Source organism: Neoarius graeffei, chromosome 12, assembly GCF_027579695.1.
Source record: "Neoarius graeffei isolate fNeoGra1 chromosome 12, fNeoGra1.pri, whole genome shotgun sequence".
NCBI classification, from domain to species: domain Eukaryota; kingdom Metazoa; phylum Chordata; class Actinopteri; order Siluriformes; family Ariidae; genus Neoarius; species Neoarius graeffei.
In genome coordinates this window covers 12,293,801-12,307,749 of record NC_083580.1, presented here as the reverse complement: position 1 = coordinate 12,307,749, position 13,949 = coordinate 12,293,801, and the positions used below count along the sequence as shown (strand labels likewise).

General features: G+C 40.9%; 1 protein-coding gene across 1 annotated transcript; it reads right to left on the bottom strand.

The window, feature by feature from the left end:
* Nucleotides 1–7,627: 7,627 nt before the first annotated feature.
* Nucleotides 7,628–8,634, bottom strand: LOC132894868 (uncharacterized). The gene is made up of 2 exons (XM_060934990.1): nucleotides 8,309–8,634; nucleotides 7,628–8,194 (listed from the first exon to the last, which is right to left on the bottom strand). The coding sequence occupies exons 1-2, from the start codon at nucleotides 8,429–8,431 to the stop codon at nucleotides 7,697–7,699; spliced, it is 621 nt and encodes a 206-aa protein (XP_060790973.1). The 5' UTR covers nucleotides 8,432–8,634; the 3' UTR covers nucleotides 7,628–7,696.
* Nucleotides 8,635–13,949: the final 5,315 nt, after the last annotated feature.

Sequence of the window (13,949 nt, the reverse complement as noted above, 5' to 3'; positions counted from 1 at the left end):
TGTCGCTGAGAAAGAAGCACGCGCCGAGGGTCAGAGTGTAAATAGCGCCCTCGTGTGGTCGGAGGATATGAGGCGCTCAGAGAGGTCAAGAAACAACCTCCTGCTTGTGTGTCTATCCTCAAGGGTTCACCATTCACACCTACGGTCAATTTAGAGCCACCAATTAACCTAACCCGCATGTCTTTGGACTGTGGGTGAAACTGGAGCACCCGGAGGAAACCCACGCGGACACGGGGAGAACATGCAAACTCCACACAGAAAGGCCCTTGTCAGCCACTGGGCTCGAGCCCAGAACCTTCTTACTGGAAGGCGACAGTGCTGACCACTACACCACCGTGCCGCCATATTTAGAGTACACATACTATATTTAGGGCAGCACGGTGCTGTAGTGGTTAGCGCTGTCACCTCACAGCAAGAAGGTCCGGGTTCGAGCCCCATGGCCGGCGAGGGCCTTTCTGTGCGGAGTTTGCATGTTCTCCCTGTGTCCGCGTGGGTTTCCTCCGGGTGCTCTGGTTTCCCCCACAGTCCAAAGACATGCAGGTTAGGTTAACTGGTGAGTCTAAATTGACCGTAGGTGTGAATGTGAGTGTGAATGGTTGTCTGTGTCTATGTGTCAGCCCTGTGATGACCTGGCGACTTGTCCAGGGTGTACCCCGCCTTTCGCCCGTAGTCAGCTGGGATAGGCTCCGGCTTGCCTGCGACCCTGTAGAAGGATAAAGCGGCTAGAGATAATGAGATGAGATATTCCACGAAATCGAATCGTACATGAGCTGATAGCCGACAAGGCGCATAGCACCAAGATTGAGGCGAATCACTGTTTGTTGTCATTGTATAAACAGGCATTGAAGATATTGGACCAGAAACCAACAAGGTGGCACCACTGCTTGATCTCATCTCATCTCATTATCTCTAGCCGCTTTATCCTTCTACAGGGTCACAGGCAAGCTGGAGCCTATCCCAGCTGACTATGGGCGAAAGGCAGGGTACACCCTGGACAAGTCGCCAGGTCATCACAGGGCTGACACATAGACACAGACAACCATTCACACCTACGGTCAATTTAGAGTCACCAGTTAACCTGACCCACATGTCTTTGGACTGTGGGGGAAACCAGAGCACCCGGAGGAAACCCACACAGACACGGGGAGAACATGCAAACTCCACACAGAAAGGCCCTCACCGGCCACTGGGCTCGAACCCAGAACCTTCTTGCTGTAAGGCGACCGTGCTAACCACTACACCACCGTGCCACCATATTTAGAGTACACATACTATATTTACTTAATATGTAAACAAAAAAATGCCACGTTGTTATCATGGATATTTTGTTTAGTCACTTAAATAAACACTATTTAGTTCTCAGTGAACCAAGCCTGCATGCAAGCAGTAATTTAATTCCAGATATATTGTGGTCAGTTCTTTTCAGGACTTCATTACAGTACATGGCGCGTACAAGGAGTATCACTTAATGCAAATTGCTGAAAACTATTTCGACTCGAGTGAAAAATCAAATTGAAATCCAGGCGAAAGAAATGCTGATGCTCATAGCAGCGCTACCCTATTAAAGAACCTTGCTATCCATTTCTGTTTACATCACATCATAATTTTTTTCAAGTAATCAATTATGTTCAACCCATTGGTGTATCAATCAGCCCGGTTAATTGGGCTTCAGCTCTAAAGCTTATATCTGTACTACATGAAATTACATTTTCCACCAGGACACATTAAGTTCCGTCAAATTTAGTTGCAATTAGATGGGCATCACTGAGCTCCAAAAGTCTGCTCATTTCAGGGGGAAAAGGTTCTTTGTCTTTTTCCTGCGTCAGCGCTTTTTCAGCAAGTGCAGTTTCTTCTTTTTTTTTTTTTTTTTACCGTTTTCCTTCACTGGGTGCTTCATTTGCTCTGCCTGCTTGTGCAGGTCCTCGGGACCCTCTGCTTCGTTTAACTGTTCTGATTTCTCAGGGTATAAACCACAAAAAAAAAAAAAATTGTTAATAGAGCAGTCAGTTTAACCAAACACACACACACACAACTCCTAAATATTCTTCTGAAAATTCTGTTATGTGATGTGAATATGAATTATTTTGATTGAGGAAATAAACTATACTACGGATTAGAGGTTACTTGCAGTGGACTATTTTGGGGAAGAAAATAAAAAAAAACACCTCATGACGGGCGGCACGGTGGTGTAGTGGTTAGCGCTGTCGCCTCACAGCAAGAAGGTCTGGGTTTGAGCCCCGGGGCTGGCGAGGGCCTTTCTGTGTGGAGTTTGCATGTTCTCTCCGTGTCCTCGTGGGTTTCCTCTGGGTGCTCCGGTTTCCCCCACAGTCCAAAGACATGCAGGTTAGGTTAACTGGTGGCTCTAAATTGGCCGTAGGTGTGAATGTGAGTGTGAATGGTTGTCTGTGTCTATGTGTCAGCCCTGTGATGACCTGGCGACTTGTCCAGGGTGTACCCCGCCTTTCGCCCGTAGTCAGCTGGGATAGGCTCCAGCTTTCCTGCGACCCTGTAAAACAGGATAAAGCGGCTAGAGATAATGAGATGAGATGAGACACCTCATGACACGGCATGCTGTTAAAGGAAAATGATCGTTGACAAGGTGCTGTGCATGTGGCCTGAAATTGAGTATTTTCCAATAACACCAGCGTGTTTTATTTCTCTTGTACCACAGCAATTTGCCAACAAGTAAGTTTATAAAAAATTCATTCATGAACAACAACACAGCTTTGTAACTTGTATCCATATATAGGTACATTTCATGGGCGATTGCTCTAAGACAACGAGGGAGGCTCAGCCTCCTCTAAAAATGACGAACATCGTGTAGGATGAATTGCGCTAGGCTTATGTTATAGCCGACCTTATAACATTGCTATTTCAGATCCAGAATCATAGAAATATATGTGCTCAACCCAACTACAGTGCGAAATCATTCCGTTATAACTTTCCCCAGTTCACCTAATGTGTGCGTGAGTTTTTCCCCCTCGTGACAGCGCGATGCAGCCCAGCCTCAGTGGACTTCAATGGCATTTGGGAGCTCTGCACTTTTCAATCTCAAAATGCAAGACGATTATTGGACAAATACTGCGAAAACGCCCGCCCACGGACTCCGAGCCTCACAGTGGGAGGGACATGGCAGTTTCCGCGAGGAGACTGGTGATTAGTGAAAGCTGCCGGATATTTTCTTTGATTGACAGCTCGTTTCAACTATAGACAGGCAGCGGTGAATTTCAGTTCAGTCCCATGAGGATTCGCAAGTGCTGTGGTGTATTGTAAGAGATCGGCTTACATTTCGATTTCGTTCATTACATACGGTTTCTACCAGCTTTTTTAGTTTGTATATATTTTCATTGTAAATAAAGTGTAAATATAGTGTTGTCAAGTTTGCTATCTTAGTTCCAGAAATGTCGTTTATTTGAGTGACTGAACTTGAACTTGAGGGGGCTAGTCAGCTAGCAAGAAAGCTGCGCACGGATGCCAAGCATTGCTGATTTAATTTTGGCGAAGCCATTTGCCAGTCTTCCTTTCGAGGAAAAAATTAAAATTAAAGAGCAGGGTAGACCAACGCCTCAAATTGACTTGGTGAAAAAGGTAGGGAATAATACTCGTTCCTTTCAGCTCTCCTGGTACGAGAAAGTGAATTGGCTAACAGCAAGTGACCCACATCAACAACAGTAAATAGGCTACTTTAGTAATATGTCATGGATGGACCAAAAATATAGAATCTATTTAAAATGTTTATGCTGAGTATATTATATTTGAATGTATATTTTTCTGGATATGAATTAAAACACAGCTACAATTTGGAAAACATTTTTAAACAAAAACACAGCCGAGAACATTTCACACTACAGACCTGGATTAAAAGTGAAGGGTTATCAAAATTGTCAATAAAACATTTCTCAGTCAAAATAAGTAAAATATAGGGAAAGTGTCATTGAATGAAATGTGTGGCACCCAGCTCTATGTTTGGCTCCCCAAGGTCAGTGCTTGTGCCTATTCCAGAACACTCTGCTGTTACTGCTGAGGTTCCTGACAAAGAGCTGCTTTCAATAATGATCAATTTTTAAACAACATGCCACAATTTTAAAATATAAAATGTTAAAATATGCCCCCCCCCCCCCCCCCCCCCCCCCAACACCACCATCATGTATATTGGACAGTAGGCTAATGGGCCAAAAGAACCTGTTATTTCACAGTTTGTGACCCTGCCAACAATCAGCCAGATCAGAGGCAAGAGTATGGGCAAAATTGATGTGTTTTTTCTTTTTTCTTTTAAAATCTGGAAATATCATAACCGACCAGCCTCCCCTGTTTGAAAGACTACCAGCCGCCACTGGTACATTTAATGTTGTGGAATTTAGTCAGAGAAGTTATAAACAGTCAGTCCTTCATCAGCCTGTCTTTTTCCTCTCTCTTCAAGTTAACAGCACCAGTTAAGTTAAAACTAGAAAACTAGAAGGGTGCTTGGTAGAGTGCATACCTCCATCAAGCCACATATTATTAACATTAAAATCAAAATCACTTGAACTTAGGATAATACTAAAGTTGTCCACCAAATTTCACCAAAATCTGTTCACTACTTTTTGAGTTACATTAGGAACAGAAAAAAAAAAATCCTCTATCTGCATACATATCTAGATTTGCATCAGAATCTAATCAATTGTTCCTTGGCCCATCTTTCCTCCAAATTTAATCAAAATCCATCCATTCACTATCTGTAGCCACTTATCCTGTACAGGGTTGCAAGCACCAGCTGACTACGGGCGAAAGGCGGGGTACACCCTGGACAAGTTGCCAGATCATCACAGGGCTGACACATAGACACAGACAACCATTCACACTCACATTCACACCTACGGTCAATTTAGAGTCACCAGTTAACCTAACCTGCATGTCTTTGGACTGTGGGGGAAACCGGAGCACCCGGAGGAAACCCACACAGACACGAGGAGAACATGCAAACTCCGCACAGAAAGGTCCTCGTCAGCCGCTGGGCTCGAACCCAGGACCTTCTTGCTGTGAGGTGACAGTGCTAACCACTACACCCCCATCAAATCCATTTTTTTGAGTTGCGTTGGGAAAAGACAAACAAACAAACAAACGGAGGTGAAACCATAACCTTGTCCTACAAAGTAACAACACCAACAACAACCTAACTTATGTTCCTGAGAAAATGCAAAACCCTTCGTCTGACAGTCCTTGAGTAGGAAACTATAAAATTATTGGTCTGACTCTTACAAAGCACTGACCCCGGAGGCTCCTTCCAAAAATTTTGAAATATACATTTCCTCAAAGAAAAGCATATCTTTGTAAATAACATGGTGTTGTTCATTATTAGTCTTATGTGGAGTGTCTGTCATACCAAGCCCCTTTAAATTAGCTATTACTATAGAAACAGTAATATACACTATATTGCCAAAAGTATTTGCTCACCCATCCAAATTATCGGAATCAGGTGTTCCAATCACTTCCATGGCCACAGGTGTATAAAATCGACCACCTAGGCATGCAGACTGTTTTTACAGTTTGGAGCTGGCCCCTTCCTCTTCCAACATGACTGTGCGCCAGTGCACAAAGCAAGGCCCATAAAGACATGGATGACAGAGTCTGGTGTGGATGAACTTGACTGGCCTGCACAGAGTCCTGACCTCAACCCGATAGAACACCTTTGGGATGAATTAGAACGGAGACTGAGAGCCAGGCCTTCTCGTCCAACATCAGTGTGTGACCTCACAAATGCGCTTCTGGAAGAATGGTCAAAAATTGCCATAAACACACTCCTAAACCTTGTGGACAGCCTTCCCAGAAGAGTTGAAGCTGTTCTAGCTGCAAAGGGTGGACTGACATCATATTGAACCCTATGGATTAGGAATGGGATGTCACTTAAGCTCATACCGTATGTGAGTCAAGGCAGGTGAGCAAATACTTTTGGCAATATAGTGTACATACTGTATACTGTTATGGAATGAATGCAGTGATAGAAACCTGTGATTTGAATTACACCCCATCAGTAAACACCTTCTAAGCGACCAGAATTGAGAACTCAATAGAACTGTGATATAACACAATATTGGGTACACTACCATTCAAAAGTTTGGGGTCACTTTGAAATGTCCTTATTTTTGAAAGAAAAGCACTGTTCTTTTCAATGAAGATCACTTTAAACTAATCAGAAATCCACTCTATACATTGCTAATGTGGTAAATGACTATTCTAGCTGCAAATGTCTGGTTTTTGGTGCAATATCTCCATAGGTGTATAGAGGCCCATTTCCAGCAACTCTCACTCCAGTGTTCTAATGGTACAATGTGTTTGCTCATTGCCTCAGAAGGCTAATGGATGATTAGAAAACCCTTGTACAATCATGTTAGCACAGCTGAAAACAGTTGAGCTCTTTAGAGAAGCTATAAAACTGACCTTCCTTTGAGCAGATTGAGTTTCTGGAGCATCACATTTGTGGGGTCGATTAAATGCTCAAAATGGCCAGAAAAATGTCTTGACTATATTTTCTATTCATTTTACAACTTATGGTGGGAAATAAAAGTGTGACTTTTCATGGAAAACACAAAATTGTCTGGGTGACCCCAAACTTTTGAACGGTAGTGTATATTTAAAAACCTTTCAACCTTTCAAAGCTACTGCATAGCTCAGACAGAATCAGTACATTCTCGCCCCCTATAGACTTAATCCCTGGAATAAAAATAGAAAGCCATCAACCTTTTAAATGCCTCTTTAGCAACAAATAGTATACACAGTGACTTTGATGGTATATGTTACGCTTCCCAAAGCTGCTTGCTGCACTACCTTTACAATAGGGTGATTCTCTTTTTGCGGCAACATTTCAGGTTTGTAAAGTTGGGGAAAAAAATACTAGTGGAATATATTTTTTCATATTGTTTTTCAATATTGACATGTTTAACTATAAGAAATGCATAAAGGTCAAGCTCAGAGATGAATATAGTAATAATTACAGGTAGTTTTATTAAATGTTGTTGCTGAAAGTGTTCCACCCTGTTAGGGACATTAACCTATAAATTGCATATAGTTCAATATAGTAATATTGATGAATAAGAACATTTTCATAGTAATAATTTGTCCTTTTTGATCCCATAATAGGATTTAGTTTTAATCTATAAAAAGTTATTTGATAATAAAACAGTATATGGGTGTATCCTATATGAAATGACTTTTTTGAACATCCCTTTTACTGATATCACTGAACAAATTGTCATCTCTTCAAACCTACATATATAGGTGCATTTAATATTCCTAACCTTCCAATGTAGCACAAACATATTAACAAGATTTAGTGATTATGTCAAAATATTTAAAAAAAACATTTAACTTAACAGGGTGGAATGGAATATAACAGGGTGGAAGCAGTGTTTCAGTATTTAAAATCATACAACAACACCTATTTCACACAATACTTATTTTTTATTTAGTTATGTAATCCTTAAAAGATGTGAATAAAAGTTTGAGGAACAAACATTTAAAAGTTATCAATGAAAAACACAAATCATCACATATTTCATTTCATCTGCGGTATGGCATACGTTTCAATTTAGCCATTATAACAATAATAAAAACAACAACATTTAGCTATTATAGCCTAACAATAACACAAATCACATATATCATCACATATCATCATACATATAATTTCATTCACATATCAGTTAATCATTATGGTTCATTACATTTGCTCTTCAATGAGTTTCCATGTGGCTGTATTAAGCTGCAAGTATCTTGCATGAGCTGTTGGTTCGGCTGTTGGCTCGATGAGGCAGAGCACCTGGCTTTCATCGTACCAGCTTATATCTCGCCTTGGGCTTGGCCAGTAAAATTTGTTGATCCCTTTTTTGTGTAGACAGTCCACCTCCACATTTCCATCTTCTACCCGAGTTATGACTCCAGGGTAGAAGTCGTGGTCGTACTCGACCACAACCCACCTTCCGACATGGTCGGCGCCGAATACCTCTGGCCGAGAGGCTCTCGTCATCTCTTGCCCTTGAGCTTCCTCCTCTTCCTCCTCTTGCAAGACTGCCTCTTTCAGCTCATAGCAGGGGCAGTCGATCACCCCCTGCTGTCTTCTACAGAAACAAGAGACATCTCTGTAGAGGATCTTGCTTCTCTGTTTGCTGAGGACCTGGTGTATGCGCATGGTCCCTTTGATGGCTGTCAATGGGGGTAGCTATTTAAAATACAACAGAAAGATGGCAAATGAATGAGAGTGCATATCAATACAAGTCTGAAACGCCATTATAGGTGGGTGTGGCACAAGTCTGGGGTAAAATAAAACTCTTACCTGTAACATTTCATGCACTTTGGCCTCCACACTCTCCTCCCTTGTAAAAAACAGCTGCACAGCCGATTCCTGCTCCTTCAGTTTTGTGTAGAGCATTTCAGCAGATGGTATGTCAATGCCCATGCAAACAAGCCTGTCTGCTGAACGTTTGAGGGTGCCCCCAACACCGTCTGGAGCCCCTTTGCCGTGATTGGCCTCAAAGAAACTCCAGGTCACCTCTTGAAACCCATTTTTGAATGGTTCCCTGGATAGAAGAAAAAAGTTCCCCTTCTGTCGATACTGTGTCGCTGGGCCATCACTGAAAAAGTGCAGGCAGCTGACTTCGGGGAACTTTGGCTTGATCATATCCAGCACTGGGTGGAGGTGTGCACATATTGCCGGCGGGTCATGCCGTCTGCTGGGTGAGATTGAGCAGAACGGAAGGGGAGGATTCTGTGCTGTATACAGCACGCCTGTGTGGAGGGTGGCCTGCTGGTGGGACCCCCCCAAAATGCACAGACTGCACCTCATCACTGTATTGGCACACATAATTTTCACTAAAGTCTATGTGCAGCAGGCACTCGTGGCTCAGCAGATTCTCCCTCAGCTCCCTGTGGCAGGCCGGAGTGTTGGGATGGCCGTGGTCTTACAAGTGCCACATTCTCCATAGGCACAGGATTTGGACACAGTGTTGCACATGGATGCGTCTGTCAGCTCTTCCAGGTGTTTAGTTGACAAAAGCCCACATCTGTAAAGAGGGCTTGCCATGAACTGCAGGTTCGATAACAATAACAATAGTAATAACGACAATAATAACAATAATAATAATAATAACAATAATAATAATAATAATAATAATATAATTTAAATATTTCCACCCTGGAAGATTCCCATTCCCCCCTGTTAGGCTCATAGTTCTAACAGGGGGGAACCCGACAGGGTGGAAAATTTTTCACTAATCTCATGCTAGCTCCTTAATAGATGAAAAATTAGCTATCTGACCTTCAGTAGATTAACACTACTTTAATAACTAAATTGAATATTAAAAAAACAAACAAAAAACTGAATTAACATTCCACTTAAGTTAGCTTAACAGGGGGGAACTTTAAGCTTGACCCATAAGGGAGTAACATGTTTAAGATAAAAAATAGTGAGGAGAGACTCTTAGTAGAAGCTTGCCTCAGTTTCCACAGTTTGAAAATGCCTCCAAAATGATGTCACTTCCTGTAAATGGCTTGTATGGAATTGTAGTTTTTTATTACATCGCAATGACACTCATTCTAACAGGGGGGAAAATTACTACTGAGACATGTAAAGTAGGATTAAAATAGTATATAAGAAATAGAACTTTACCATTTTAAATTACATGATTTAATAAAACTTAGTTTGGTCTATTCAACTGTGAAAGAGTTTTTTATATAAATATATTTTTTTATGTCATTCTACTAGATGATGTTGATTACCTGGCACTGTGGGACACAGTAAAATTAAGTGCGTGTGATACCAAAAAGGTGTGTAAAATCTCATCTCATTATCTCTAGCCGCTTTATCCTTCTACAGGGTCGCAGGCAAGCTGGAGCCTATCCCAGCTGACTACGGGCGAAAGGCGGGGTACACCCTGGACAAGTCGCCAGGTCATCACAGGGGGTGTGTAAAATATGAAATAATATTTTAAATGCATTTGAATTGCATATAATGTTTGGCAAACACTTGACACATCATTGATTTACCTTATTTTTTAATATTTGGCACAGTTTGGGCAAAAATCAGGGCAAGTAAAACATGCAGACATGAAATGTTGCCCCAAAAAGAGAATCACCCAATACTCGTGTGTTAAACCCAATCTCCCCCCAACTCCATTGATCTTCCCATTGGGTTTAAAAAAAATAAAAGCGAGACAATGAAGTGCTGTTAGAACCCAAAATAAAAGCAAGCGAACAGAAAGACTGGGGAGTGGGGAGATACCGAGACAGAAAGATGGCCCTAGGCAAAAACTGTCAAAGTGAGACCTTTAGCGTGGTCCTGCCAAACCAATCAGCAGAGCGTTCAAAACAGCTCCATCTGAGAATGAGACGAACAGCCAGCTCCAGTTGAAATATACAGCGCTTTATCTACAGCGTGCAGGTTTGCTTCGATCCTTATGTAGGATCAGAGGTGACAAGGAAAATATTACAGACTCCTCGGCAAACCCTGTATTATTAATGCACTATTCCTCAAGTGGGCTCCAATTTGAAGGCTGACCCAACAGATAATCATATTTTCGACCTTCCCAGTAGCGACGCAACACAAAAATCATTGTTAAACTGAACACTCTGTTGAGCAGTTTAAATGAGCACTGCTTTTGGGGATTTTCAACCCTGTTCTTTTTTTTTCGTTTGATTTTTGCTTCTGTCTCTCTGTAAGTTCATATAAATAAATAAATAAATAAATAAATAAGCAAGCAAGCCTGCTATCCTGATGCCATTGGCAAGTCAAAAACCTAAACGTAAAACAGGTTTACCTCTGACTGGTACAAGTCGATGACATTGAAGATCTTTAATAAATATCTCCTACCGTCATCATATCAGTCACTATACCTTTCTGATGGTTGTTTTTCGTTTGATCTTTGGTGACCTGGGATGTCTTCTAGCTATAAACCACATTCAAATACAACCCCGATTCCAAAAAAGTTGGGACAAAGTACAAATTGTAAATAAAAACGGAATGCAATGATGTGGAAGTTTCAAAATTCCATATTTTATTCAGAATAGAACATAGATGACATATCAAATGTTTAAACTGAGAAAATGTATCATTTAAAGAGGAAAATTAGGTGATTTTAAATTTCATGACAACAACACATCTCAAAAAAGTTGGGACAAGGCCATGTTTACCACTGTGAGACATCCCCTTTTCTCTTTACAACAGTCTGTAAACGTCTGGGGACTGAGGAGACAAGTTGCTCAAGTTTAGGGATAGGAATGTTAACCCATTCTTGTCTAATGTAGGATTCTAGTTGCTCAACTGTCTTAGGTCTTTTTTGTCGTATCTTCCGTTTTATGATGCGCCAAATGTTTTCTATGGGTGAAAGATCTGGACTGCAGGCTGGCCAGTTCAGTACCCGGACCCTTCTTCTACGCAGCCATGATGCTGTAATTGATGCAGTATGTGGTTTGGCATTGTCATGTTGGAAAATGCAAGGTCTTCCCTGAAAGAGACGTCGTCTGGATGGGAGCATATGTTGCTCTAGAACCTGGATCTACCTTTCAGCATTGATGGTGTCTTTCCAGATGTGTAAGCTGCCCATGCCACACGCAGTAATGCAACCCCATACCATCAGAGATGCAGGCTTCTGAACTGAGCGCTGATAACAACTTGGGTCGTCCTTCTCCTCTTTAGTCCGAATGACACGGCGTCCCTGATTTCCATAAAGAACTTCAAATTTTGATTCGTCTGACCACAGAACAGTTTTCCACTTTGCCACAGTCCATTTTAAATGAGCCTTGGCCCAGAGAAGACGTCTGTGCTTCTGGATCATGTTTAGATACGGCTTCTTCTTTGAACTATAGCGTTTTAGCTGGCAACGGCGGATGGCACGGTGAATTGTGTTCACAGATAATGTTCTCTGGAAATATTCCTGAGCCTATTTTGTGATTTCCAATACAGAAGCACGCCTGTATGTGATGCAGTGCCGTCTAAGGGCCCGAAGATCACGGGCACCCAGTATGGTTTTCCGGCCTTGACCCTTACGCACAGAGATTCTTCCAGATTCTCTGAATCTTTTGATGATATTATGCACTGTAGATGATGATATGTTCAGACTCTTTGCAATTTTACACTGTCGAACTCCTTTCTGATATTGCTCCACTATTTGTCGGTGCAGAATTAGGGGGATTGGTGATCCTCTTCCCATCTTTACTTCTGAGAGCCACTGCCACTCCAAGATGCTCTTTTTATACCCAGTCATGTTAATGACCTATTGCCAATTGACCTAATGAGTTGCAGTTTGGTCCTCCAGCTGTTCCTTTTTTGTACCTTTAACTTTTCCAGCCTCTTATTGCCCCTGTCCCAACTTTTTTGAGATGTGTTGCTGTCATGAAATTTCAAATGAGCCAATATTTGGCATGAAATTTCAAAATGTCTCACTTTCAACATTTGATATGTTGTCTATGTTCTCTTGTGAATACAATATCAGTTTGAGATTTGTAAATTATTGCATTCCGTTTTTATTTACAATTTGTACTTTGTCCCAACTTTTTTGGAATCGGGGTTGTACCTTGTTCCCACAAGATAACTTGTGTGCACAAGATAGATAGATAAATAAATAATAATCACCTTACGGGACTTTTGGCGCCCCGTATCTGAAGTCTTGAGAAAAGCATTTCAATTTCTAGTAAATTATCTTGTTCGCACAAGATAATTAACTCGGGTACTCAAGATTTCATAAATAAATAAATAGCCTTTTGGGAATTTAGAGGCTCAGTATGAATGTGATGCCGACAGCAGGCTGTAAGATACAAGGAGTAATTTTGCACGTTAACTGTTCAGTTCTTCATTTTCTTTAATTAAGGCGAAATAAACTTCTGTTGACTGATGAAACAAGAAAGTTTAAAAACACACCTTCCATTTTGAACCACTTGAACACATCACGTCGTAATAATGACCTCCAAACGTTTGATCTGATTATTAGCCTTATTATTCATTTAATGACGTATCATATTCATAAATGTAAATATATTGAGTTCCACCACATTTTTCTGTTTTATGGAGGAATTGTCTTTGTATGTCTTTTTCCTTACACGAAATAACACATAAGAATGCTAAGAGACTTTTGTGATGTTTCACAAACATGAAGCAGCAAAATCAAATTTGATTTTTTAAAGACCCCTAGCTTTCTTTTGATCAATTCCCTTGTTATTTTATTCCTCTTTGTAATTATTCTTTGTTAATTGGTGCCACTGTTCACAATTTATGCTTGCATGGTGCCTTTATGTTGACTTTACTCAATAAAAAGCCAAGCAAACAAACAACAACAAAAAAATTCCAAAGAGGACGTGAAAGTAACATTATCAACCAGCTTATACTTAACCAGAACATTATAGAAATGTTCAGAGAACTGATCTTTTTCCAAGTCCTGTTTGGTTTTCCAGCAGTTTTCTTGATGGAGATATAATGTTTCCATTTTAGTTTGCATTATCTTTCAGAAAAGTATATTCCCAAACTTCTTGTAACCATTAAATAATTTGAAGATCTCCAGAACCCTGCAGTAAACAGGGATATTTTTCATGAATGTTCAGTGTAATAACAGGTTTGTATCAGGATGGTTCAGATAATATTCTCCAAACCATCATCGTTTACTACTATACTGATTCAAGCAGATTTTTTTTCCATAATAAAAAACATCAACAGATGCTGATGTTGTTCTGAGCTGCTGCTATAAAAAAAAAAAATTAACTAACACCTTCTGACCAATCAGAATCATGAAATCAGTAGTGCTGTGGTCCAAGTAAAGCCTAGGTCACAACCGGACGTACGATTTTTTGGCCGTGCGATTTTTGGCGTTTCCCAAATTGCTGCGGTTTTTTTTGTTCGTGGAGAAAGACGCACGTTGGCCGTAAGTTTGTCTTGCAACCTGAAAAAAACGTAAGCGCCCGTAGAGTTTGTGTGACATGACAAAGAACCT

Bases quoted from the DNA above. Each gene is read 5' to 3' on its own strand.
- LOC132894868 (XM_060934990.1), bottom strand. From the start codon at position 8,431: ATGGGCATTGACATACCATCTGCTGAAATGCTCTACACAAAACTGAAG. The intron at 8,195-8,308 runs GTAAGAGTTTTA...TATTTTAAATAG, and splicing joins AAGTGCATGAAATGTTACAG to CTACCCCCATTGACAGCCAT.